We start from the raw sequence: 24,764 nt of genomic DNA on the forward strand, positions 1-24,764 counted from the left end.
CAATCATGATCTTTAATTTTTTTTAAGGCTAGCCTTGTTAATTGCCATATTTAAATTTAATTTATCCTGTAGTAAATAATGAGACAAATGTTAAAGGGAAAATATTGGAGAATTTAGGCAACGAGTACATAATGAGGAATAATTTGTTATAAAGTTTGTTAGGGGGGAGGGATAGCTCAGTGGTTTGAACATTAGGCTGCTGAACTCAGGGTTGTGAGTTTAATCCTTGCAGAGGCCATGTAAGGATTTGGGGCAAAAATTTGTCAGGGATGGTACTTAGTCCTGCTGTGAAAGCAAGAGACTGGATTCACAGTCCATTCCAGGAGATAGGTGATCTCCATTAATTTAAAAACTGCAAAAGTATGCTGATATTTCACACATAAGCCATTTTATAACTATTAAAATTAAAAACTCAAAGAACTATGCATAAAATTTTAAAAATCACCTGAAGTGACTTAGAAACTCAAGTCTCATTGAATATCAATGGCACTTAGCATCCAAAATCACATAGGCTCTTTTCTAACTTTTACCATACCCCCCTTTTAAAGGGATTACTGCTGTGATATGCAACAAGAAATGTAGATGACACTGCAGTATTCCATCAGCTATTTCTTTTTGCCATTGCTTCGAGTCTTCCTGCTGGTCTCTGCACATATCCCTGTAGAAATGTAGAGCTCATCTGGGTAGCTGTGGGCTTCTGGAAGGGGGAAATGGAACTATTGGGGAATGAGCTAGAGTGTTGGGGAGGTCTGAGAAGGTGAGTGGAGAATGTATCAGAGCACAGAATGTGGAACCTGGAAAAGAAGTGTGTCATGAGCTTCAGCACCTGGAGTAAAGTGGAGAGACCTGTTGCTAAAGAAACCTCCTGTGGTTGGTTGGAAAAGAAGAATCCTCTCTTCTGCCTATACCACTAAGTCAGGTCCACCCCTCACCGACATTTCACATTGCCTCATTGGCACTCATTAAGTAGTATATACTGATGAAGGGCCCAGTCTCACTACCAGTGATATCAATAGTAAAACTCCCATTGAGTTCAAAGGAGAGAAGGTTGGGCCCAACAAGAACATGGAGAAGCAGTAGTCTTTGCCATGGAATAAGAGAGCAGATTATTTTTCTAACAATAAAGTATTTTGACATCTTAGATAATGTCATTGCATTCATCAGAATGTCTTTCATTGTTTCTAAATGACTCACTGCCTCGGAAATTGCTACTTAATAAATTAATTCACTCACTGCAAGGGTAATAATCTGCTTAAATGCTCATAACTACAGTTTCATAATAGATCCTCTTCTAAAGCTACATTGTTGGCACAAAGCCAAGTATTACTGGAAAGGATTTAGGGTGGGGGTTTGGAGGGAGCTGAAAGTTTTAAACTTCTGATGATCATTTTCATTATTCTTTGGTTCATGCCAGCTGTCTAACCCAAACGTCGACTGAGCATGAGCAGGTCAAGGATTTCTGGGTATTTTGACAAGGCATTTTATAAATGATGAGTAACATCTATGCTGTTTTTCCTGTCAGGGAAGGGAAGGACTGAATAAGTGAATCCTAATAAAACTTGACAACTGGAATTCTTCATTTCATTTTAATATTTCAGTGAATCAGCTAAATAGTTCTCTTGTGAGAAAAAAAGATTGAATTTCATGTTATATTGATTTGTCTAATGGTTTTTCAAATGTGAGTAAGATTTATCAGGGACAAACAAAGTTGATCATATTGTCTATTGTTTTCAGAGGCTTTGGATGTGCTAATTATTTTTAAAATATTTTATTTAATCAAAATGTTATTATAAGATGATAAATGAAAGAAATACAATCCTCAATATTAAAGTATTCCTTACCACTTATTAATGTCTCAGTCTAAAATAAAATAAAATAAAATAAAATACACTGAAACTATAAGGAATACATTAGAAACTGTCATCTTAGAATAAACTTTAAAGTCTTCTAAGGGCTGGAGCAAGAAATAAAATTTCTCAGGCAATACAATATATTAATTAAATAGCACTAGCCAGGAGACCATCAGGACTAGGATCTGTCTATACAAACAAGCAGTTCCCAAATCTACATCTGTCTTTGTGACATCATTATTATACATATAATAATGCTTTGATGAATTACAAAACACCTGTTTTTGTCTTGGAATATTACTACCCAAATTTTAGCTAAGATTTTGTTTTGGATATGATGCGATATTTTGTTTTTGCTTTCTCTGCTAGGTTTCTTAACAGCTAGATGTGACTTTTTGATAATGATTTTATGGATAACTTCAGAATCTGGCTACAAAGAAGCATGGACCATATTTAATGGAACCCCTTATACTTGTATTTGATAAAGACTTCCATTTTTATCAGTTCTCTAATAATGATTTTTAGCTTCTGATTGCCTTTCTGTAGCCTGAAATTTTGAAATAGAATTGTGTTAAAAATGTTTTTTTCCCCATTTTGAGAAAAAATAAGAGATTTCGGTGTATCTCTCATTTCACATTAGATCAAAACAAAGACCTTCCAACATATTTTGTAAAAAACTAGAACAAAAAAGAATGATTCCTCCCAGAATAACCTTTGCCGAATCAGAAAGAGCTATGATTTAAAAGTAAGTTTTGTAAATTCAAGGTGAGTGCCTTAACCACCAGGCGATTGGCTATGCTGGGTAAAAGAGCCCTCCCAGGACTCAGGTAGAGCCCTGTGGGACTAGGATCCCACATGACCCACTGCCATAGGAGAGGGAGAGGATTTTATGTCATATGATAACAGACATTGACTGCTGTTCAAGTCATTGTTGACCAAAGCAGACCATTATTTTTAGGTAATGTCTGCTTTTCCATTTCTGCATCTATTCTATTAAGTGAGCTGTAGGTTTTCCCAACAGTAAGAATCATGGGAGGATGTTTACATTGGCTAATATCCTTCAATGGAGATAGTATCTGGGGTATATTTCAGCATGATTAGAAATGTACTAAAGTGATAGATTTTGAACTGAAGCCATACTGATTGTTCTGGATGACAGCTTAACATTATAAATCTTGCCAGAGGTTTCAGAGCTAAGGCACTTTGGACTGCTATCTAAATTAAAAAGCAAAGGTTCACATCACAGGCCACTTCTATTAGAGAGAAACAACCTGACACCCCAACGAATATCAATAAGAATTAAATGAGCCAGCTGGCTTGTGGATTTGGTTAATTCAAAGAAAAAGACAGAAAGAATACGGCAAAGGACTGAAATTGAATCACCCAGCTGGGAACAGACCACAGGAAGTTGGAATCCATGGAGGCTTAATAGTTGTAGGTTAGTGAAGCAAGTGGTACAAACGGGGTGAACAAATCTGTTTCAGAAGCATTTGCTCTGGTCACAAATTTCACCGCTTGAACTAAAACACTAGGTTACATCTTGCTATGGTTCTTGGATGTTCTCTTTATCTTTGGTGAATGATGACAGCAGGAGCTTTCCCCTTCATAAGCTTTTGTGCTTCTGATCTTTTATTCTGACATGTTCTGATGGGAACTCAGCAAGCTCTAACTCTTAATGCTGTTAGAAACAATACTTTTTGTGTGCATTTACAGGGATATGTTATTCTTAATAAGAGAATTACATTTTATCTGTGAAGAACAGCAGTATAATATTTTTCATCAGGAAACACACTGTGATAGGAGAGACAAGCCCTTGGACTTCAGTTATTAATTATATTTTAGGGCTGCGGGAACATGAGAGGGGGAGGGAGTTGGCCTTTAGTCATCATAACCCAGGCTATAGCTAACACTGGAATATTGACTGAACCTTCAAGGATGATAAAAATAATTATTAAAGTGTGAAGGCTGAACCCAGATTTCAGTGGTTCTAGGTGTCAGCATTCTTAACTGATTCTTTCAATGTATTGTCAATCAGCTTACTTAAAGAATGGCTAGAAACTACACGTCTTCTGTTGTGTATTTAATTCTGTTTGCACACAGGATACCCTAGTGATAGATAGACAGATCAATCTTTATCAGTCTAAAATTGTATGTCTTTTAGGGGCTGAGTCTGCTACCCTTATTTATGTGTTGTATTACCTTATGGAGAAAGATATACTCGGTAAGAATATGAATGAACGGTAGCATCTGTGACTTAAATTTAATCACTGCTCCTTTTAACCATGCTTCTCCAGACTTCTACTCCTATTAGCTCTCCATTCCCCAGCTCATTAGTAGTCTCACTTAGATTACCTGCAAATATACATCCTTCCCACTCATGAATACAGCCATTTTAAACTCCTCTACCTGTTAAAAAGCTTGGAGAATCATCATCATCCTCAATCATCATCATTATCATCATCATCATTCAGTAGATCTATATCTAAAAGAAAGCAGTGACTCTGGAAGGGACTAACTTCAAGGTATATGTGAACTCCCAGTGAAATGTTAGGGCTAAGGGAGCTAATGTGATTCTTGGATATATATGCATGGGCATGGTGAACAGAAATAGGAAGGTGGCATTGGAAAGACCATAATTGGAATATTGTGTCCACTACTGCTGTCCATACTCTAAAGGAATGTTGAAAGCCCAGAATTGTTTCAGAAAAGAGAGACATTAGAATAATGTACCTGGGGAGGTGATACATTATCCATCAATTGTAGTTCTTACATGAAGATTGGATAACTTTCTAAAATATGTTCTCTAGCTTAGTCATAGCATAGGCTTGTTTCAAGACTCACTGAGTGAAATGTTGAGGCCTGTGTTATGCACGAAGTTAGACTAGATGATCAAAATGTTCCATTCTTGTCTTAAAAATCTATGAATCTATATTGTTCAGGCAGTATATCAGGCAAGCTGTCAGATTTGTGCTTTATTCAAATGAGGGCTAGAGATAAACTTCATAATTTTTATAGGCAAAGGAACTCTTATTTGAATTATGGTTATATTTTAAGAGTCTGTAGTGCCACCCACCACTGTAGTAGCTGAGCCCCTTCCATGTTAATTAAATTGGTAATGACAAAAAAATCTGGTGGACTTCATGGAGTCTCTAGCTCTTTTTTCCTTATTTGAAAGTCATGCAGAGTGGATATATTTGGGTTAGAGAGATTGAGGGCCAGATTCTGATGTCCTTATTTGAGTTAAAGTAGCAAATCCATATATACGCCATCATAAGCTCATTCAGTCATAAGCTGTCTCCCCCCCCAAGTTAAAAAAAATTGTAAAAAATTGCAGTGACCCATTTATAGGCCGACTCTATATCCGTGGTTTGCAAACTTCTAGTCCCAGCTCATCAGCGTAAGCCACTGGCACGTTGAGACATTTTGTTTACCCAGTGCATCTTCAGGCAGGGAGTCCTGCAGCTCCCAGTGTCTGTGATTCGCTATTTCTGGTCAGCAGGAGCAGCGGGAAGTGGCCGCGAGCACGTTCCTCAGCCCACACAGCTTCCCTCATTTCCCATTGGCTGGGAACAGTGAACAGCAGCCACTGGGAGCTATGGGTCTCCATGCCTGCAGACACTCCAGGTACAATAAGGGTATGTTTAGACTACATGGCTCTGTTGCCAGAGCCATGAAGATTAGTTTATTAGACATACCCATATGAAGCGGCGATTTGAATAATCGCCGCTTCAGTTAAATTAAAATGGCTGCCGTGCTGAGCCGATCAGCTGTTTGTCGGCTCAACGCGCTAGTCTGGACATTCCGGGCAGTCAACATCAAAGGCATTTGTCGACTGCCCCAGTAAACCTTATCCTACGAGGAATAACGGGGCGGTCAACAAATGCCTTTGATGTCGACTGTGGATCATCCAGACTAACGTGCTGAGCCGACAAACAGCTGATTGGCTCAGGGCGGCAGCCATTTTAATTTAACTGAAGCGACGATTATTTAAATCATCGCTTCATTTGGGTATGTCTAGTAAACTAATCTACATGGCTCTGGCGACAGAGCCATATAGTCCAAATGTACCCTAAGTGTCCCAGTGTGGCAGTGGTTTGCCCTATTGGGCTGGGAACTGAAGTTGAAAAAAATGGTAACATGAAATGATTCGTTCATAAGCTGAGCCCTGCTCTTTACTGCTTCATTTTTTGCCAATAAAACTGGTTTATGATCAAGTATATATGGTACTCCATGAGTGGGCCTATTGATTTTAACAGGATTGGTTAGTTCTAACTCAGCATGGTAGCATGCACCTGTAATCCCAGCTACTTGGGAGTTTAAGGCTGGCAGATTACTTGAGCTCAGGGATTCTGGGATGTTGTATGCTATGCCAGTTGTGCCACTGGCAGCCAGGTTAAAGGAATGGCTAGTATACCATGTTGTAGTTGGCCCTCTCTCTGTGAGCGCTGATTAATCAAAGTGATTCAGCTTCTTCTCCTCCCAATGTCTAACAGAGAGGGAAGAAACTTCTTCTAAAAAGAGGGCTGACACAGGAAGAAATCAGGGACTGATGTGTGAGTTATGTTTTGGCTCCTGCCTGCCCTTCGGATAGTGCAACTACACACTGCCCCTTAGTTGGGGATGATCACCGGGTAACAATCTTGCCCTCATGAAGTAATGTGTATTTAATATGAGTTGAAGGATCAGTATCTGAACTTAATATAGAGAGACATCTAAGGAATATAAGTCCTTTATCCGGACTTCTTTTTAAAAAAAATCTTGATCAAACCGAGGCTCAAAAAGATATTTATTGTAAGCAGCATAATGGGGAGGACAGACATACAGTACCTGTAAATAAAATAAAATGACAAAAATACAAATGCTACAGATCTCTACAGCAACTAAATGTTACTAATGTGTCTCAGTTGCTGTGGTTGTCAGCATTTGGTGAAGACTGATCATGTTGAGTAGTACCTTTCCCCACATCGGTCCTCTTAAATTTCAGGACACTTGAATTTGTAGCTATAGTACTGTTCAATGTAAGTGTGTCACAACCTAGTATAATTAAACTAATACATCTACATATTCAATCCCAATTCAACACCAAATGGATTTGTATTCCTGATAAAAATCCTCTAGCTATGTAAACATTAAAGAAATATTTAGAATGCATATATTATAAAGAAATAATTGATAGTCTCTTTGGAAATGAGACTTCAGGTGAGCTATTTTGATTTGCAGCAGGTTAGGATAATTAATAGAACAGGAATGTAAATTCGGGGTAAATTAATAGAGAAGGGAATGTAACCATGTCAAAACTTGTGCGTGTTGCTTGCAAAGCTGTTTAACAAAGTATTTTGATCAAATACCATAAATATTGAGTCTGTGGGAAAACCTGTAAATGATTGTGGCCAGCGGATACTTTATAGGTATGTTATCATCTATCACCATCTTTGGAGAATGAGGTGGATTTTTTGTTTCATTTTGTTTTTGTTTTATATTTAGGTAGCAGTATGTCAGTTAAATAAGGTAAAATAAATATATTAAAAACATGCTAGTCCCAATACTTTACCACTCAGTTAGAAATCCCATCAAATTTAGAAGGTTTATTTGAATTCTTTATAGATCTCATTTCTTAGCTTGTCTTCCTGAAATTGAATTCATTGCAGAAAAAAATGCTAATTTGCAAATGATAGAATTAGTTGTGATAATGCCATAGCTTGAACAGATGAGAAGAGGATGGATAAGGTCCATATTATCCTTTAAAATGGTGCTGATTTATAAAGATATACTATTTGTTATTTGTGTGCTACAAAATCTGTGTAAATAAGAGTATCCACAGAGGGAGAGAATTTGCTGCTTTGGCTGTCCGTGTGTTACTGTATTTGGACTGTCTCCATCTACAGATGTTGACTTTTCACCAAAATATTAAATCTGTATGGGAGACACGTAAAATGTGTAATCCTTATTTATTTGTTAATAAAATGTTTTGCCAAATCTTATTTGCTCCCCCTCCTTTCTGTCCCAAGGTGACTCTTTCTGAATCCACAGTGTGACACTGAAGTCCAGGTTACAGGGTTGTTTGGTTTCTTTTAATCACAGAAAGAGTTTTTACTTTCATTCAGAAACCAGAATAACACTCCCAATTTGGCCTTGCAGCAACATCCTCCACATTTCTATTGTGGTTCTTCTCCCACACGCCTATTTGTCTAAGTTTATCAATAACTTTTTTTTAAAAATGTAAGCATTTTCTTGCTCATTCATAGATTTTACCATCAAAAAGGACCATTCGATCATCCAGGGCTTGTCTGCTGGAGGACTTGGAAGTTAATTAAGCTAAACCTAATTAAGGACTGAATGAGTGCATCTGTGTGGGCTATAATATGGTTTAACTAATTCAATTTAAATTCAGACCTTTAGTTAATTCTGATTAACTTTGCTGAGTGTCCCCATGTAAATAAATCCCTGTGCTAAGCTACTTTGTAACATGGACCAGTGAATTTCACCTATAACAACTGGGCAGTAAAGAACTTGAAAACAGGTTAGCATACACCTGTGAAAAATAACATGGGGCTATGTTTTGTTTCAAACAATGTGGCCAGGCAGGGAACAAAAAAGTCTTTCCCCTAAGGGATTGTAGTTTACATACCAGCCCTTACTCTGAGCTGACCCGAGAGCCCAAACCAGTGACAAATGAACTCTGTTAACAATAACTGTTCTAAAATATCTGGAAGCAAGATGGGAATTTAATTAAACACTGCTACGGCATTCTAAGGGTACGTCTATGCCTCATGGGATGAGGTTTACCAGGGCGGTCGACAAATGCCTTTGATGTCGACCGCGGAGTGTCCTACTAGCGCTCTGAACCGACAAACAGCTGATTGGCTCAGCGTGGCAGCCATTTTAATTTAAACAAAGCGGCGTTTATTTAAATCACCGCTTCATTTGGGTATGTCTAGTAAACTAATCTACATGGCTCTGGCAACAGACATACCCTAAGATTCCTTGCAGGAAAGCTACATGTAGTAGGGTATAGGGTACATTAAATTTCAAGTCTGAACATATATGTACAGTGAAAACTACCTCATGCTGGATCACATTTTAACTGGCCCTTTGCTGCTATGCATAGAAGTAAAGGAATGGAAGTTCCTTAAGCCACCTCTTTATGCTGTCCACATTACTCCTTTATGCACATAACCGTACAAGTTAGTACACTTCTCCCATCTTCTCTCCATCAGTCTATCCTACACACAGATGGACTGGGAATGGCATATCAAGACAGGTAGCATGGAACTCATACACTGATCATTGCAGCTGTGCCACAGTCAGGGAAAAAGTAATCTTCACCTGTTAAAGGGATTACTTTATCTTAGAATAAAATGGGAGAACCTGAGAAATGTTGTGACAATTACTTCGGCAGAGTAGAAGTGATGCTTTTAGAGCGGCTGGCTACAGTCACCATATACATGGTCATACTCTGCCACATTTAATCTTCTTGGTTAGTATGTTACTCCATAAATAATCAGTTATTTCAAAGGGGTTACTATGTATTTGTAAGGTTAGCAGCATGTGTCATTCTATCCAGCCCAATTAAGGACCACTTCTGCTGCCACCTTTAGTTGTCTTCCAATGATAGGACTGGCTGTGGATTAAGGTGTCTTTCATTGTAATGGTGACAGAGGCTAGTCCTAAATTACTAATCAGAAAAAGCAAACTGTACAGTATGTTTGTGGAAGTTTTTGTTTTGTTCTATGGAATATAACTTTGGATTCAGGAAAGCATTTCCACGGTAATTCTTCAATTAATTGAAGAGAAAAATATGTCAGAACCATCTTTGTGTTATAAACCATTTCCCATCTTTTTATCATACACAATAGGTGCAAAGCCTTCATGGAATGCAGTAAAATCAGTGCAGTAATTACAAGTGGAGGGGGCGGAAGATTGCGTAAAATGTGTAATATGTGGTCTCTTCAGGAAAGATTATTTAACAATGCAGCACATGAATGTGTTTCACAGTCAACAAAAAGCTTTTTATATCCAAGGTTAAAAAGAGCTGATTTTTTTTAAAGGGCTAGTGTGAAAAGTTGAATAAATATGCGTGCAGCGGTGGCCATTGTGGCCTCTCATTAATAGGAATGCAAAATTGCACAAGTCATTAATAACAGGTTTTGTATATGGGGGGATATAATATTGTTATTGAGTGAGTTTAAAATCCAAACAAAACCAAGCATAAACATAAAGATGTTTTACATAACACCTCCAAAGATTTCATACTTGTAATCTGATGGAGACCATTAGAAAAGATGAAGACAAATGGAGAGCATCACAAGTGGGCAGTGATGATTTAGTTTCCACCTTCCTGACATCTAGTGTCCCAATTAGGGGTTGATATGACCATCTTTTTATACCCTTTTTCCTTGCATTCCCCGCATAACCAGATCCATATATGATTTAGGTCTAAGCACGCTGCCCATATCTGTTATTCTGGGGCACCATAATTAAGGTTCCAGTTGCTACTATAAATTATTTGTATCATGTATTTCCCAGTTGTTCTGATATATAAATATGGTTATTCCATGGTTACATGTATCCCAAAATCTCCTAGAAATACGTTATTTCAAACATAAACTGCCTTTTTGTCTTCTGTTGGCTTATCACAATATACATATTGCTAAACCTTATAATCCTAGGTCAACCATTTTATCTAGGCCTGGAATGAAAGTAAGGACTGGGATTTGCAAATATGAAGTCTGTGGCAAATATGAAGTCTGTGGCAGTTAAGGTATCAGACAAGGTGGGGGAGGAGGGTAGGGAAGGAGATTTACGATCCCAGAAGGAAGGTTGTTAAAGCACAACTGTGCTTTAACATTGCCTGTGTATGGAATGGAACCAGCCCACTTTTGCCTCTGTCTAGACATCTAAACATGGTACTTTTGCCACATCTACAGCAAATACTTTTGCATTTGTTTTCCCTTCTTACATTACAACTCTAATGGCTTCCATTTTACCACCTTAAAACATTGCAGTGTGTTTTAGCACATATATAGCTTAATATTGCATAATAACATTCTCTAAGATCAGGTCTGGGCTCAAGGGTCAACATCATGTTCAAACCTACTGTACCTAACTGTAGTGCTTGTCGAGTAATGGATCCTAATTCACAGAGGAGGTTGTAAAGTGTTTGTAAGTGGGCTTTGTCTACACCAGGGATGGGCAATAAGTTTTGATGTGGGACCACTTTAACAATTTGGTAAGTGGTAAAGGGCTGAACTCTTCCATGATATTAATCAGGTTGGGAGAAGGGAGTTTGAGGTAAAGGATTGGGGTACAGGATGGGAGGGAGTTTGGGTGAAGGAGGGGATTGTGACCTGAGTCAGGGGATTTAGAGTGCAGGAGGGGGTGTATGTACAGGAGAGGAGTCTGATCTGGAGGGCTATGTCTAGATTGCAAGCCTCTTTCGAAAGAGGCTTTTTCAAAAGTATCTTTCGAAAAAGCCTCTTTCAAAAAAGAGCGTCTAGACTGCAAGCAGTACTTTTGAAAAAGCAAGCCGCTTTTCCGAAAGAAAGCAGCAAGTGAGTCTGGATGCTCTCTTTCTAAAAAGCCCTGTTGGCATTCAAGAACGCCTTTTTTCGAAAGAGCACTTTCGAAAAAAGGCGTTCTTCCTCGTGAAATGAGGTTTACCACCGTCGAAAGAAAAGCCGCGTTCTTTTGATTTAATTTCGAAAGAGCACGTCTGCAGTCTAGACGCAGGTGAAGTTTTTTTCAAAAAAACCCCTGAGTCTGGACACAGCCGAGGAGCAGTATAGGAGAGAGTTCAGGGTCTGGGAGGGGGGTTGTGACCTGGGGCAGAAGTGCAGGAGGTGGTACAAGAATTTGGGTTCTTGTGACCTAGGACAGGAGTTTGGGGTGCAAGGTCTGGGAGGAGATATGTATGCAGGAGCAAGGGTGAAGAAGGTTTGGGTTATGTGGGGAAGTGGTGAAAGATGGGGAGCAGAGTGTCAGGAGGAGGGACGGAGGGAGGTGCTGAGCCAGGCTAGAGGTAGGTTATGTAAGCAGCTTCTGGTCAACAGCTCAACAGGTCCCTCAGGCTGGCTTCCTGTCTGTCCCACCCATGCATGCTGCTCAAGTGACTGACTGCAGGAGTCATGTGCTTCTCTGAGCTACATGAGTCTAGGGGGAGGGATACTTCATGTGCTGTCTGCCTTGCAAACAGTCAGGTTCCATTAGCCAGTTTGTGTGCGTGTGCAAACACACACACACACACACACACACACACACACACACACACACACACAGCTCTTGGCGGCACTCAAAGAAGCAATGATCTCTACAGCAGGCTTCTTGAGATTCCCACTGGCTGTGGGCTGGATATGGTGGCTTGGCGAGACAGAGATTTGTCTGCCTCTGGTCTACAGTACACAGCTGTTAGCAACAGTTCAGTCTGGTTAAAATTCAGGCACTATGAATGCTGTTTGCTGGCACTTTTGCCAATAAAAAGCTACTGCCCCCTATCAGCAAGGTTTTCATTCCCTTCCAGACCACTCCTGCAATTAACGTGCACTAACTTTTGCCTGTGGTGGAGAGCTGCTGGATTAAGCACCTATGAACAACCAAAGTTTTGTCATTTAGGGTAGGTCTATACTGCATTTTTTTTCAGAAAAACGACCGTTTTTCAGAAAAACCTACAGTTATGTCCTCACTGTAATTGTATTCTTTCAAAAAAAAAAAATCGAAAAAGCACAGGTGCCCTGGTGGCCACTCTGTCCATACTAATCACAGCTTAAATGTGAGATAGCATCCATTTAGTGTGGACGCTATCTTTCGAAAAAGCACATCGCTTTTTCAATGCACTTATGGTGTGTAGTTGCTCACTTTTGGAAGAAGTTTTTTAGGAAGATCACTTCCAGAAAAGCTTCTTCCAAAAAAAGCCTGCAGTCTAGGCATAGCCTCAATTAGCAGTATAGACAAAGCCTGACTAGAACTTAACTTGTGGTCTTGACTCTTTTCAAATTTAAAGAATGAGCCTCCAGCCTTTGAACAAGGAGGTTTTGAAGAAGCAGGTTGAGAAGCAGCTGGTCAACATGCCAGAAGCTAGTTGCTAATTGCAGCAGTTAGTTAATCAATGAAATAACAGTTTAGCTTCTGGGTGTAATAAAATGAGATAAAAGACCTCTCTGAATTTCCACAATTAGGGTATGGCCAACATTTGACTGGCATTTAACTGCTTGCACCTGTCTCCTTTTGAGGCAGCAAGTCATGCAGTTGCCTGACAGCTATTGACAGACTAGAATAAAAAAATAAATATAAAAAAGGTTTTTAGGGGCGTAAGAGCTGATATCAATAGTAACAAAGACAATTTAAGGGAGTGTTTGTTATGTACTTTTGTGTTTGCTTTCAAAACATTTAAATCCAGAGACAGATGGCTTGTACAGTTTTATCAGCAGTTGTGTCATTATGTATTCAAGCAGCCAAGACTGATAACCAGGCTCATGCATTACAGATTGTTCGGAGAACAAATACTTTGAAAAAAAAACCCATATCAATAAAGTACTCCAGTGTGGAAAAACTTGATGCAGAGATGCCAGTGACATTTTTTGAGAGAAAGAAAATAAATTAATGCAATTATGAAATTAAAGCATCAGGAGTAGGTTTTTAAGTGATGTTATTGTGTGCTGTAATGAAACAAGTTTAGAAAATCGGGTGAAAGCTATTGTTTGGTAGTGGTGGAGAGGAAAGATAATTACCAGTAAGTCAACATTGTGCTTTCTCAATACAAAGCAGCTAGCGCTGCCATCCTGTATATCCCAAAAGATTCCCTCCCCCATCATACTGTTCATGATCATTTCATTTCTGCCACTGAATACTAAGAAGATTCTTAAGAAGGTGTGAACTGTCTGTCTACACAGAGAACATAATTACACAAGACAAAAGCTGAAAAACGCATGATACTATGGGTTTTTTTTATTGTGCTGAGCTCATGTTTACTCCAAAATTAATTATTTTTCTTTTAAGTCACACGCATCTTGCATCAGGGGATTTTCAGAGCCCAAAGCCTCATAATGATTATTAGTAAGATTTATTAAATGTTTTGTGGTTACATCTAAATACTCTAATCAGAGACCATGATGCCTATCCTCATATGTACACATTATAAATGAGACTGTCCGTGGCCCAGATTGGAATACACTGTCATTCCATTAGGGTGGCATTAAAAAGTATTGTCTTCAACTTGAAATGTTCCCCTGGGTGAATACATAATGTACACATAAAGTAGTATCATTTCAAACAAATAGTAAGACAGTTGCTTTTATGCTGTGATGCCTTAACAGCAAAGTATCAAAATGTTATTTGCTGATTAACAACTATATAGAATCAAGGCACCTTATTTAGTTATTCCATAGTTAACCCTTGCAGTTGTCGAGTGAGACAGGTAAACACTATCTGCATTTTACTGATGGGATAGTGAGTCAGGGCACATCTATACAGCAGGACTAAAGCTGAAATAAGGTATGCAACTTGAACTACATCAAGGCTTCGTCTACACTGCCGGTTTTGCCGGCAGTAAGTATGCAAATGAGGTGAAGAGTAGCATATCACTGCACCTAATTTGCATAATTTATGCAAGCTGGGTTTGGGAAAAGGGTTTTTGCGGGAAAAAATGTAGTGTGGATGTTTTCCTTTTTCGCTAAAACCTTTTTTCCCACCAGATCAGTATACCTCCTATTTTGAGGTATAAGGATCTGGCAGAAAAAGGGGGTTTTGTGCAAAAAAAAATAAATACCCGCACTACTTTTTTTTTTCCGTAAAAACCCTTTGTGCAAAAACAGCTTGCCTAAATTATGCAAATGAGGTATGGCAATATGCTAATCCATACCTCATTTGCATATTCACTGCCAGCAAAACTAGCATTGTAGACGTAGCCCAATTGTGTAGCTTAAGTTGAACTAGCTTGTTTTGGGATTTGGTGCTGCCTGCACTCTTTCTGGGTATGTCTACACTACCCTCCTATTTTGAAATAGGAGGGTAATGTAGGCATACCACAATTGCAAATGAAGCCCGGGATTTGAATTTCCCGGGCTTCATTTGCATAAGCCGGGTGCCGCCATTTTTAAATCCCGGCTGGTTCGAACCCCGTGCCGCGCGGCTACACGCGGCACGAACTAGGTTCGAACTAGGCTTCCTAGTTCGAACTACCGTTACTCCTTGTGGAACTAGGAAGCCTAGTTCGAACTACCTAGTTCATGCCGCGTGTAGCCGCGCGGCACGGGGTTCGAACCAGCCGGGATTTAAAAATGGCGGCGCCTGGCTTATGCAAATGAAGCCTGGGAAATTCAAATCCCGGGCTTCATTTGCAAGTGCGGTATGCCTACATTACCCTCCTATTTCGAAATAGGAGGGTAGCGTAGACATACCCTCTTTGACTTCCCTTTATCCTCATAACATGAGGGTTACAGGAGTCAGAGTAAGAAGTCCTCCAGCTTGACAGTATTTTGACATTATGTCAAAATAACAGCTTGTAGTGTGGACACTGGCCATGTTATTTCAGGATAACATCAGTTATTCCAAAACAATATTGTTGTGTAGATACCCTCAGAGAGCGTCAGTGACTTTTTCAAAGTCTAGAGTGGAAATGAGTGTTATGGAAGTGTTCCTGATGCCTAGCCTTGAACTGTGATTGCTAAAGACAAATACCACTCACATATTGGCAGGAGCAACTCCACAGAGAGTAAGATTTGCCCTCTACAGAGTTCTATACCGCTCTTTAGGCATGTCTACACTATGAAATTATTTTGAAATAACTTATCATATATATAAAAGCCAATGCCTCGGTAATGCTGTAATGTTCTCTGTTGCCTCTGAGCAGCGCCTGTGCCTCTGTAATGCTGTAATGTTTTCTGTTGCCTCTGAGCGGCGCGCAGCAATGATCAGTAGACAGAGCAGAGCACTGAGTGCCATGTGACGGGGCAGAATCGCCCAGCAGCGGCAGCAATGGCGATCCACCTCTGTGCTGCATGGGGACCGCAGAGCCCAAACGGCTGTTTGCGTCGCTTGCCTCCACATGGCAGCCCAGCTGAGCAGTGCAGAAATCAGCCAAGCACCACGGCGAGAGGCAAACAGGAGTGGGGGAGAGACGTACATGGCGAAGGGCCGGGACCTGTACGAGCATGCATCTCTGATGTCAGGAAAGGGCACCAGATTCAAAAGGAAGAAAGTGGAGGAGACAGAGAGGAAGCGGAGGATCGACAAGAAAGGATGCGGAGGATAGTGGAGGAGACAGAGAGGAGTGGAGGAGAGTGGAGAGAGAGTGAGAGGCAGGAGGAGGAGAAGAGAAAGAGAGAGACGGAGAGAGAGGAGGGAGGCAGAGGAGAGCTGAGAGTGGGGGGGAGGCAATAGGAGGAGGAGAGAGAGAGGGAAACGGAGCGAGAGACCGTAGGCTCAGGAGAGAAGACCAAAATAGAAAGGGAATAGGACGTGAAGGAGAGACCCGAGGGCAGGGCGAAGAGATGGGGCAAGGAGACACTCGATCCCCACCAAGACGCACCTGTCTTATGATTTCCAGGTTCCTTGAAAAATCCCGTCTTATATTGGGCTATTGGCTAGTTTCCAAATAATAACACCCAAAATAACTACCACATTACAGGGAAGCCTTGCAATTAGTCTGAGTCAGACTCTTAATGTGGACGTGCTACCTCGACTTAGAACCCCAGAAAGCACTGGGGAATGATTACTTTGAATGACGCTGAAGAAATAACTATTTTGAAATCAGTGTTACTCTTTGTGGAAAGCAGGAATTATTATTTTGAAATAACCAGCTCCTTATTTCGGAATAACGGGCTTGGTAGTGTGGACACTACACTTGTTATTTTGAAATAAGGGCAGTTATTTTAGAATAATAAGGGGAGTTATTTTAGTGTAGACCAGGGCTCAGGCTTGTCTGAATTTGAAATCTATAGGGAGGAACAGCTTAAGAACCAAAACACATCCCTGTTTGAAATGCATTGGATTGAAATAGTCTTTTGAATAGTCAAAGTGCAACAGTGACATTTGGCTAACCTGCAGTATGGGAAATGCTCCTTCCAAAGCTCCTTCCGGAAGAAGAGCTCTGTGTGGTTGAAAGCTTGTGTCTTCCCCCAACAAAAGTTTGTCCGCTAAAGGTATTCCCTCACCCACCTTGTTTCTCCAATATAGGTGATTATCTCCACAGCACCTGACTATCTATGTTGGTTAGACATCTCATAAATATTTCAAAACTCTCCATAAACTTGACCAACTTAAAATGAAATCCATTCTGAGATTAACTGTATTAAAACTCTAGGACTGTTACTTAAGAAAGCTAAACACATGAAGTAAATCTCTCCAAGATGAATTTGACATGGCTTATAGGGCCACATACATATTCTGTCCTAAGTAAAATGGCTTATTACCCATTTAAATTCTAAACTCAAATGATTGCTGTATTCTTTGAACTTTATTTTATTTAGCTAACTGGGCAACATAACAAATCCACTTCATGAGTGTGGAGCCATGAGTGCTCTTGTTAACCTGCTATTACTCTGCAAATTGGAAGCCTAGGGTGTATACACTGTATTTCTTGAACTGTGTCACTCTGTGGTGAAGGCTTTTCTTTGTGTATTGAAAGTTTTAATCCTGGACAAACCTTTCCTCCTTGGGTCAGCAAGATAGTATTTTACTGTGTGATCAGGCTGGTTAGAAAGGGTTTTGCTACTTCTCACTTTCTTCTTGTGGAAATGGGAAAAACCTAATTAAAATTAAATTTCTGTTGTCAGCAGAAAAAAAATCTGCCTTTAACCTATAGATAACCTTTGGAAATGTTAACAATATACTAGGATTACTTCCTTTACTTACTATTGCTTTTTTGTACTATGTACTTGCCAGAGTTTTATTATAGCTCCATAGTGGAGATTTCAAAGAGAGGCTTTTTATAGAACAAATCTCTTTCTCTTCCCTTGAATTATTACATCTCTTATTTTAAAAGCAAGACTATTGGATCTTCTTGAAATTTGTGCTAAACTTTTGCTTTGCAATCACTTTTTTACCCTAAAGTGTGCAAAACTAATTATTTCATCTTGCATTGCCCCAATCTCACTATACCCGTTGTCACTAGTTCTATGTATTCCTTAAACTATTACAGTTGATTGCAATAGGAAATGTACTTATACAATTATTGCTGGAGCTCCAAGTTATGGCTCTTGTAGTTAAAAATAAATTATTACTCTTGTTGGGTTTGTGTTGGCAGTAGTAACTATTATCTACTGTTAGACACTGATATTAATAAAAGGATGGTCCCTTCCCCAATGAATTTTCAGTCTGAGGACAGACATTCAGAGATTAGAGTAAAGGAAACAATAGGTTTTTTTAACAAAATGCATCTTAATTAGTTTTGCTAAAATTGAGTCTGAATGCAACTGATGATTAATATGCGGAACTCACTGCCTCAGGATCTCATGAGGCAATTCAGTTAGAAAGATAAAAAAACATTAGGCACATTAAAAAGAATAGCAGCTGCAGTTAGACTAATTAGGATAATCTAGGGATCTGAAAATAAACCTGCCATGCTGTGTTTGCTGCAGCAGAGATACTGAAATCTCTATTGTCATTGCACCACAAACATCTTCATTTAAATATCTTCCATGATAATTACTGATCCAAATTCACAATCACAAAGGCAGCTTTATGCTGACATAACCCTGATAGATTGGTTGTTCTGTGGTATATATTTTTATCCTGATTTAGTGCTACCCTTCATGACCACAGTATTCATGCCTATTGGCTTAACCTCAAAATCAATCCATAATTTTCTTCCTTTCAAGACACTGTTTAATCAAGAAATAACAATACTTCTCAAGTCTTTGATTGCTTGGAGATCTAGGCCATTGATTTGCTCTGAAGTCAAGAAGAAGATTCCCTATTGAAGGTCTTCATCAAAACCATTATATATTTAGCAAGGGATCAGGGCCAAGCCACTTTCACATGTTGAGAAACAGGTAACAAAGACATGTGGAAGTTTATGGGTCTTTTGGAACATATTACCCTGTGTGTGAATCCAGTCTGATCAGATCAGTGGCTCAGTGGCAAGTTCACTCACTTAGAAATATGCTAAGACAAGGGAGAAGATCAGCACTTTCTGGAGATGTGAGTGACTTGTCCACTTAGCTGATAGCCAGGTCCCTGCAGCAGGGCAGCTATGCTCTCAAGATTGGGTGAAAGATGAAGCTGGTCTTAGTATAGCATATTACCATACTGCCCATCCATCTCCTGAGGTCTCATATTCCTGATATGTAAGAAAATCATTAAAACATAAATGAGTTACAGAAGGTTCACATTTGTGTACCCTTTGATTTATGCTATTTTTTAGTAAATCTTTGAGATGTTTATTAATCTCCCATAGGAATAATGTGTTTCATTAAATTAATCTATGAAATGGGGATGAGTAACAGGCAAGTTAATTTGACAGTGGTAATTGTCAGATTAACTTGTTTTATCCGCACATTCTAGCTACTTTGAACCACTCAAGTGCTACAGACTGGTGGGCTGTAGAACTAACTAGCCATCTGATAATTCCTTAGCATAAGGAAGGTCTCAGATGGACTAAGCTGTTCTAGCCTGCTTCTAAATTCAGGACCTCTGGAAATTGCAGGTAAAATAAGGGCACACCTGGAATAAACCAATTCACCCCAGCGTATAGTCTCATAGAGCATGTACACACAGCAGTGTTGTTTTGGAATAACTTTTGTTATTCCAAAATAGCATGGTTCATGTCTACAATATAAGCAGTTATTTCGACATAATGTCAAAATAACACCAAGCTGAAGGACATCTTACTCTGACTCCTGTAACCATCATTTTATGAGGAGTAAGGAAAGTTGAAGGAAGAGTGCTCTTTCTTGGACTTCCTGCTGTGTAGACAGCGTCAAAAGCTGGATTAAGCTATTTTGACTTAAGATGAGTAATTGACACAGCTCAAGTTGCATAGTTTATTTTGGATTTAGCCCTGATGTGTAGACATGCCCAGAGAGTATCTGGGTCAATATGGTTGCTCAGCACTATGCTTTACATCTGCCCAAGTGTTTACCTCCTTAGCAAGGAGTCCTTAAAATAGGTTTGGAACTGATTTGTATCCAATGTATGAGTCTGCTGGCTAATAACTAAACTATCCATCTGTCCCTTTGTACATATACATCCTGTTCTTTGAAATGACACAGAACATCTAGTCAAAATGTTTTGAACACAAAATCACGGTTCTCCAATGACCATAATAACAGATCACCAATCTGTGTTAGCATGGAAGTGTATTTTGACACTTGACATTAACCTATCATCAGTTTTTTAAGTCAGCAGCACAGTTACTTTTTAGGATTAAGAACATTTCAGTGATGTTTCCCTTTCTAGCAAATGTCAGGGGTACATGCAGCTTTAATAGCAATATTTTCAAAATGAAAATCTAATACTATTTCTTCTTTCTTTCTTTCCCTTTTTTTTTTTTTTGGTCTCCTTTGTTGTCTTCTGTAGATGGGCCTCTTGGTCCACGAGGATTAGCTGAAGCTACAGAGATGTGTACTCAAGAATGCCTGGTTTTGGGTCACTCAGATAACTGTTGGATGCCTCCAAGTCTGGGTCCATACCAGCAGCCAAAGTCTCCTCTCTCCACCTTTGCGCCTCAGAAAGAATGGGTTAAGAAGGACAAGCTAGTGAATGGACACACATTGACAAGAACCTGGAAAGAAGATAGCAACAGAAACCAGTTCAGTGACCGAAAGCAGTATGGTTCTGGTGAGGGCCATTTCAACACTGGCAATCACATGACTGACATTCCTTTGGCTAACTTGAAGTCCTATAAACAGGCCTCAGGACCTGCTGAGAGTCCAAAGGAGCACCAGCTATAAGAAATGGCTACTTTGGACCAGTGACTTTAGTCTACTTAGACTTGCTAATACTCTGTGTGTGTGTGTGTGTCAGAGCTTTATGTACTGGGTAGACCTCTAGAACTATGCTTCACATAGCAGAGATATGCATACCTTTGTGTTAGCCCAATGGGAAGTATAATATTCTGCAACACAAAAGAGTGTTTCTACTAGTTGTGTGGTTTTGTTAAATAGACATGATTAAACTCTGCAGAGATCTCTCCAGTTTGCAAATATCCTTTTTTTTGTTTGTTTGTTTGTTTGTTTTTTTGACCCTGGACTGCTGCTACAAACAACAGAAGATGCATTTGGAGAGTGAAAGAGCAAGAGAGAGAGAGAGAATTCAGTGGATTATAATGATTGAAAAGCATATCCGGTTAGAAAATTGTGCTCTTGTTGTCATTGATCTGTGCTGGGACTGCTATGCTTGACATCATACTGCAAACAAAACAACTAAAACTATAAACATAAAACCTATTGTGCTATTAACAATATTAGTGGACACTTGTAAGTCAATCAGTGTTCAAATACTTGTAAATAGGAGCAATTATTACTAACAAAATTTGTGTAATTATAACGTTCACCTAAAAAGGATACTGTAGTATAATTTTTTTGTTTCCCAGTTGCTTTTTACTTTCTTTCATTTGCTTCCTGTTGTTTTGTTTTGTTTTTAATTTCAGTGATGGTGTTTCTGTGTTAGTAGTCTGTCTGACACACAACATTCCAAGGAACTCAAAACACTTGTGTTTAAAAAATAAACCAGACAAAAAACTCTCTTGTTTCTGTGTTACAGCACATGATGCTGGCATCCAGTTAACAAATCTGTTTGCAAATTAAAAAAAAAAAAAGAATTTACACTTTTTTAAAGGGCTCTACACTTTAACAACTTTAATTTCACTTCCATTCTGTTTTGCAAAGCAGGGGAACTTAAAAAAAATTAGCTATGTAGGGTTAGCATCAGTGCACATTTATTTAGGAACTCCTGATCAGTTAGCTGTAGTCTCACAATTGATGAAAAGTAACATTGATCTAATTTGGATTAGAAGGAGGAAAATTTTCAGGAACAAAAATATAATTATTATTTTTGGCAAGTGTGTGTCTATACCTAAGACAGTTTGTATTGCTGAAAAAGCGGCATTTGTGTTGATCCTCATCAGCGTTAATGTTGTAGTAACACAAGTGTTTTTAGACCATAGCCACAGAATATTTAATGTGTTGTGCCTTCATGATGTAACAGAGCATTCTCCTGGTAGGCTAGTTGGGGAAACTAAGGGTTAAAACTCTAATTATTGCTGTTTAGCTGTTTGTTATCATAGTTGGTCAATGCCTGGCAGGTACCAATGTCATGTCACTTCAGTCAAACCAGCAGAGTGACTCCTACTATTAATAAGATCTAAGTTGCACGTAAAACAAATCCAAATCTGGACATTCTTAGGCAGTTTATGTTAAGGCATGACTGACGATTTAAACAAATAAATAGCATGCAGAAAAAATAAGAAAAAAAAAAGAAAAACAGAAAAGAAAAAAAGTCCTTATAGAAAAAAAGGGGAAAATGATCTTATGCCACAGTTGATCAGTCATAAAAAATGTTAAGTAATCTGAAATTTAATTTGTTCTTACCAAAATAAATCCCAAAAATAAAAGGTTTTTTTTTGTATATAGCAATTCACAGGGTTTTTTCCTCCACAATATAAAAACATAAAATGGGTTAGGGGTGCATTGCTTATTGCAGTACTTATGTCAGTTTGTGAGGGTTGTTTGATGACTTTGACAGAATAAATATCTAAACAGTTATCCTTGTTACTGCTTTGCCAGTTCAACGTAATTTACAGTTATTCAGCTCTTGCAATAAATGTTCTGAATTTCTGATTGTCTGGTGTTAGTTCTTGGGCAAATGCCTAAGGGACTTTCTTCCCATTCATTTCTTTTGTTGCTGTTCTTGGTGTTTCATTATTAATTTATAAGCTATTTTTCTAAACAAATCCACTTGATTCATGTCGTCCTGGATGAGAACTGTACATAGGGAAAATGGCAAACATTTAGGGCCATATTCAGACACTTTTTTGGTGAGTTGGATCCAGGGAGCTGACAGACTGGCCAGGTCCCTGGACAAAGTGGGGAGAGCAACTCCACACTGCTGAAAGGGGCAGGACTTCAGGACTTCAGAGCTGGTACGTCCCCCCCACACACCCACCCAATCCTCAGAGCCACCTGGAGGACACTGCCCAGTGCTCTGGTGGCAATTTAAAGGCCCTGGGCTCCAGCCACTATCGTAGTAGTTGGCAGTGGCAACTGGGAGGCTTCTGTGGTATTTTGAACATTAAGTACAGAAGATATCACCCAGTTTTCCCAATATCCAATTTAAATCTCCCTTGCTGCGGACTAAGCTGATGACTACTTGTCCTATCTTCAATGGACATGAAGAACAACTGACCACAGTCTCCCCCACAACAGCCCTAAACACATTTGAAGACTAACATCAGTAATCTGTGCTTCCACAGCTAACTGATTTGCTGTGGCATACAGCCCTTGCTAAAGAATGATTTTTGTTCTGCAAAACCTCAGCTTTCATTAATGAAAAATTTCTAGCCCTTGCTCCTGTGAAGAAAACCTTGAAAATGTGAATCAGGCATAAACCAATGATGCACTGTCTTCCTTATTCTACAGACTGCCTCAGCCAGTAGCTCTCAAAGAGATGAACAGAATTTAAAATGCTTTTTCACTCTGAAAGCTAAAGACAACAATTTAACTGTTAGCATTATTCATATTTTGCTGGGGATCATTTTAGCAGATAATGTGTTTTTCCCACACTCTGATAGTGCCTCTAACATCTTCCTTGTCCCCCAAGCCCTCACTTGTTCATACCTTGCTGCCAAAGATTTCAACTTCATTTTCTCCTTGTTTACTGAATGCATTTCCTAATTCCACAAAACTGGTTTTCTGGAAATGTAATCCTCTAGTATATCAGTGTACCATGGTCTATTAATTTCCTTTGGGCAGGGATCATCTATTGTTTTGTACTTCCCTGAAGACAGTGATAACACAGCAGAGGGGCAGATTCTGAATCCATCAGCTTTGGCGAAAGCCCTTCAGAGGATATTGGAATCTGGCCTTTAATTAGTAACAATGATAAATTGAAAGTGAATGAGTGCCCCTTTCATTGGTAATTGTTTGAACAAATGCAAACAGTAGTGAGTGGATTTATTAAATACATTGTAGTTTAGTCTTAAACCATCAGCTTTAAAATTAACTTTAAGAAGTGCATATCTAGCAGCTCACTCTCTTTTTCGTCCACACACCTATCTTCCACAGAGACACGTCGAAATTATGTGCTGACATGTGGCTTAATTCTGCAAAATGCTGACCTGTTCCTTCAAGTTGCTGAGCACCTTCTCCAGAACTTGCATTCAGTGAAAGCCGAGAGCAGCCATCGCTGCTTTGTGGAGGACACTCAACAAGGCCTCGGCCCATGTTTTATCATACTGTATGTTGAGCTTTAAAGCATTAATGCTCTTACAAACTATATAACTTAATGTACAGGTCTATTTGCAGCTGTAATATTTGTACTGCTGCCTGACTGATGGAGAGTAAAAGTAGCTCTTTAGTCACCAGCCAGGATCTCAAGTTCTGGTTGCCTATTAGGATTGGAAAGAATTCCATAGAAGCTAATATCCCTCACTCCAAACATCATGCTCCATGGAACACAGCCACTTTTGAATCAAACTGTTGTGCCCAGGTACTGAAACACATTCTAGTAATGCATGGCATATGAATAGATACCTTTTTTATTTGTATGATATATCTTTAAATATTATCAAGACATAATCACTCAATATAATTTAATGGAATTTTTGGATCTATGGATTTTGTTGTTTAATGTACTTTAAATTGTATGAAACAGAATATTCTGAACCATATCCTCACCTTTATTCATTAAATAAAGTTCTTTGTGCGCGTGTGTGTGTGTGTGTGTGTGTGTATGGTAGCCCTGTTTGTACAAACATGTGACAAA

At 39.1% G+C, this 24,764-nt stretch overlaps 1 protein-coding gene across 1 annotated transcript in view; it reads left to right on the forward strand.

Annotated features, from left to right (window-relative positions):
* The window catches only part of PCDH9 (protocadherin 9), a 957,956-nt gene extending 933,782 nt beyond the window's left edge, over window positions 1–24,174 (forward strand). Inside the window, exon 5 of the mRNA XM_075918917.2 lies at window positions 20,361–24,174. Within this exon, the coding sequence (XP_075775032.1) occupies window positions 20,361–20,734 (374 nt within the window). The 3' untranslated portion in view covers window positions 20,735–24,174. The remainder of the gene's footprint in view (window positions 1–20,360) is intronic.
* The last annotated feature ends 590 nt before the right edge of the window (window positions 24,175–24,764 follow it).

Source organism: Pelodiscus sinensis, chromosome 1 (assembly GCF_052426305.1).
Source record: "Pelodiscus sinensis isolate ZL-2025 chromosome 1, ASM5242630v1, whole genome shotgun sequence".
NCBI lineage: Eukaryota > Metazoa > Chordata > Testudines > Trionychidae > Pelodiscus > Pelodiscus sinensis.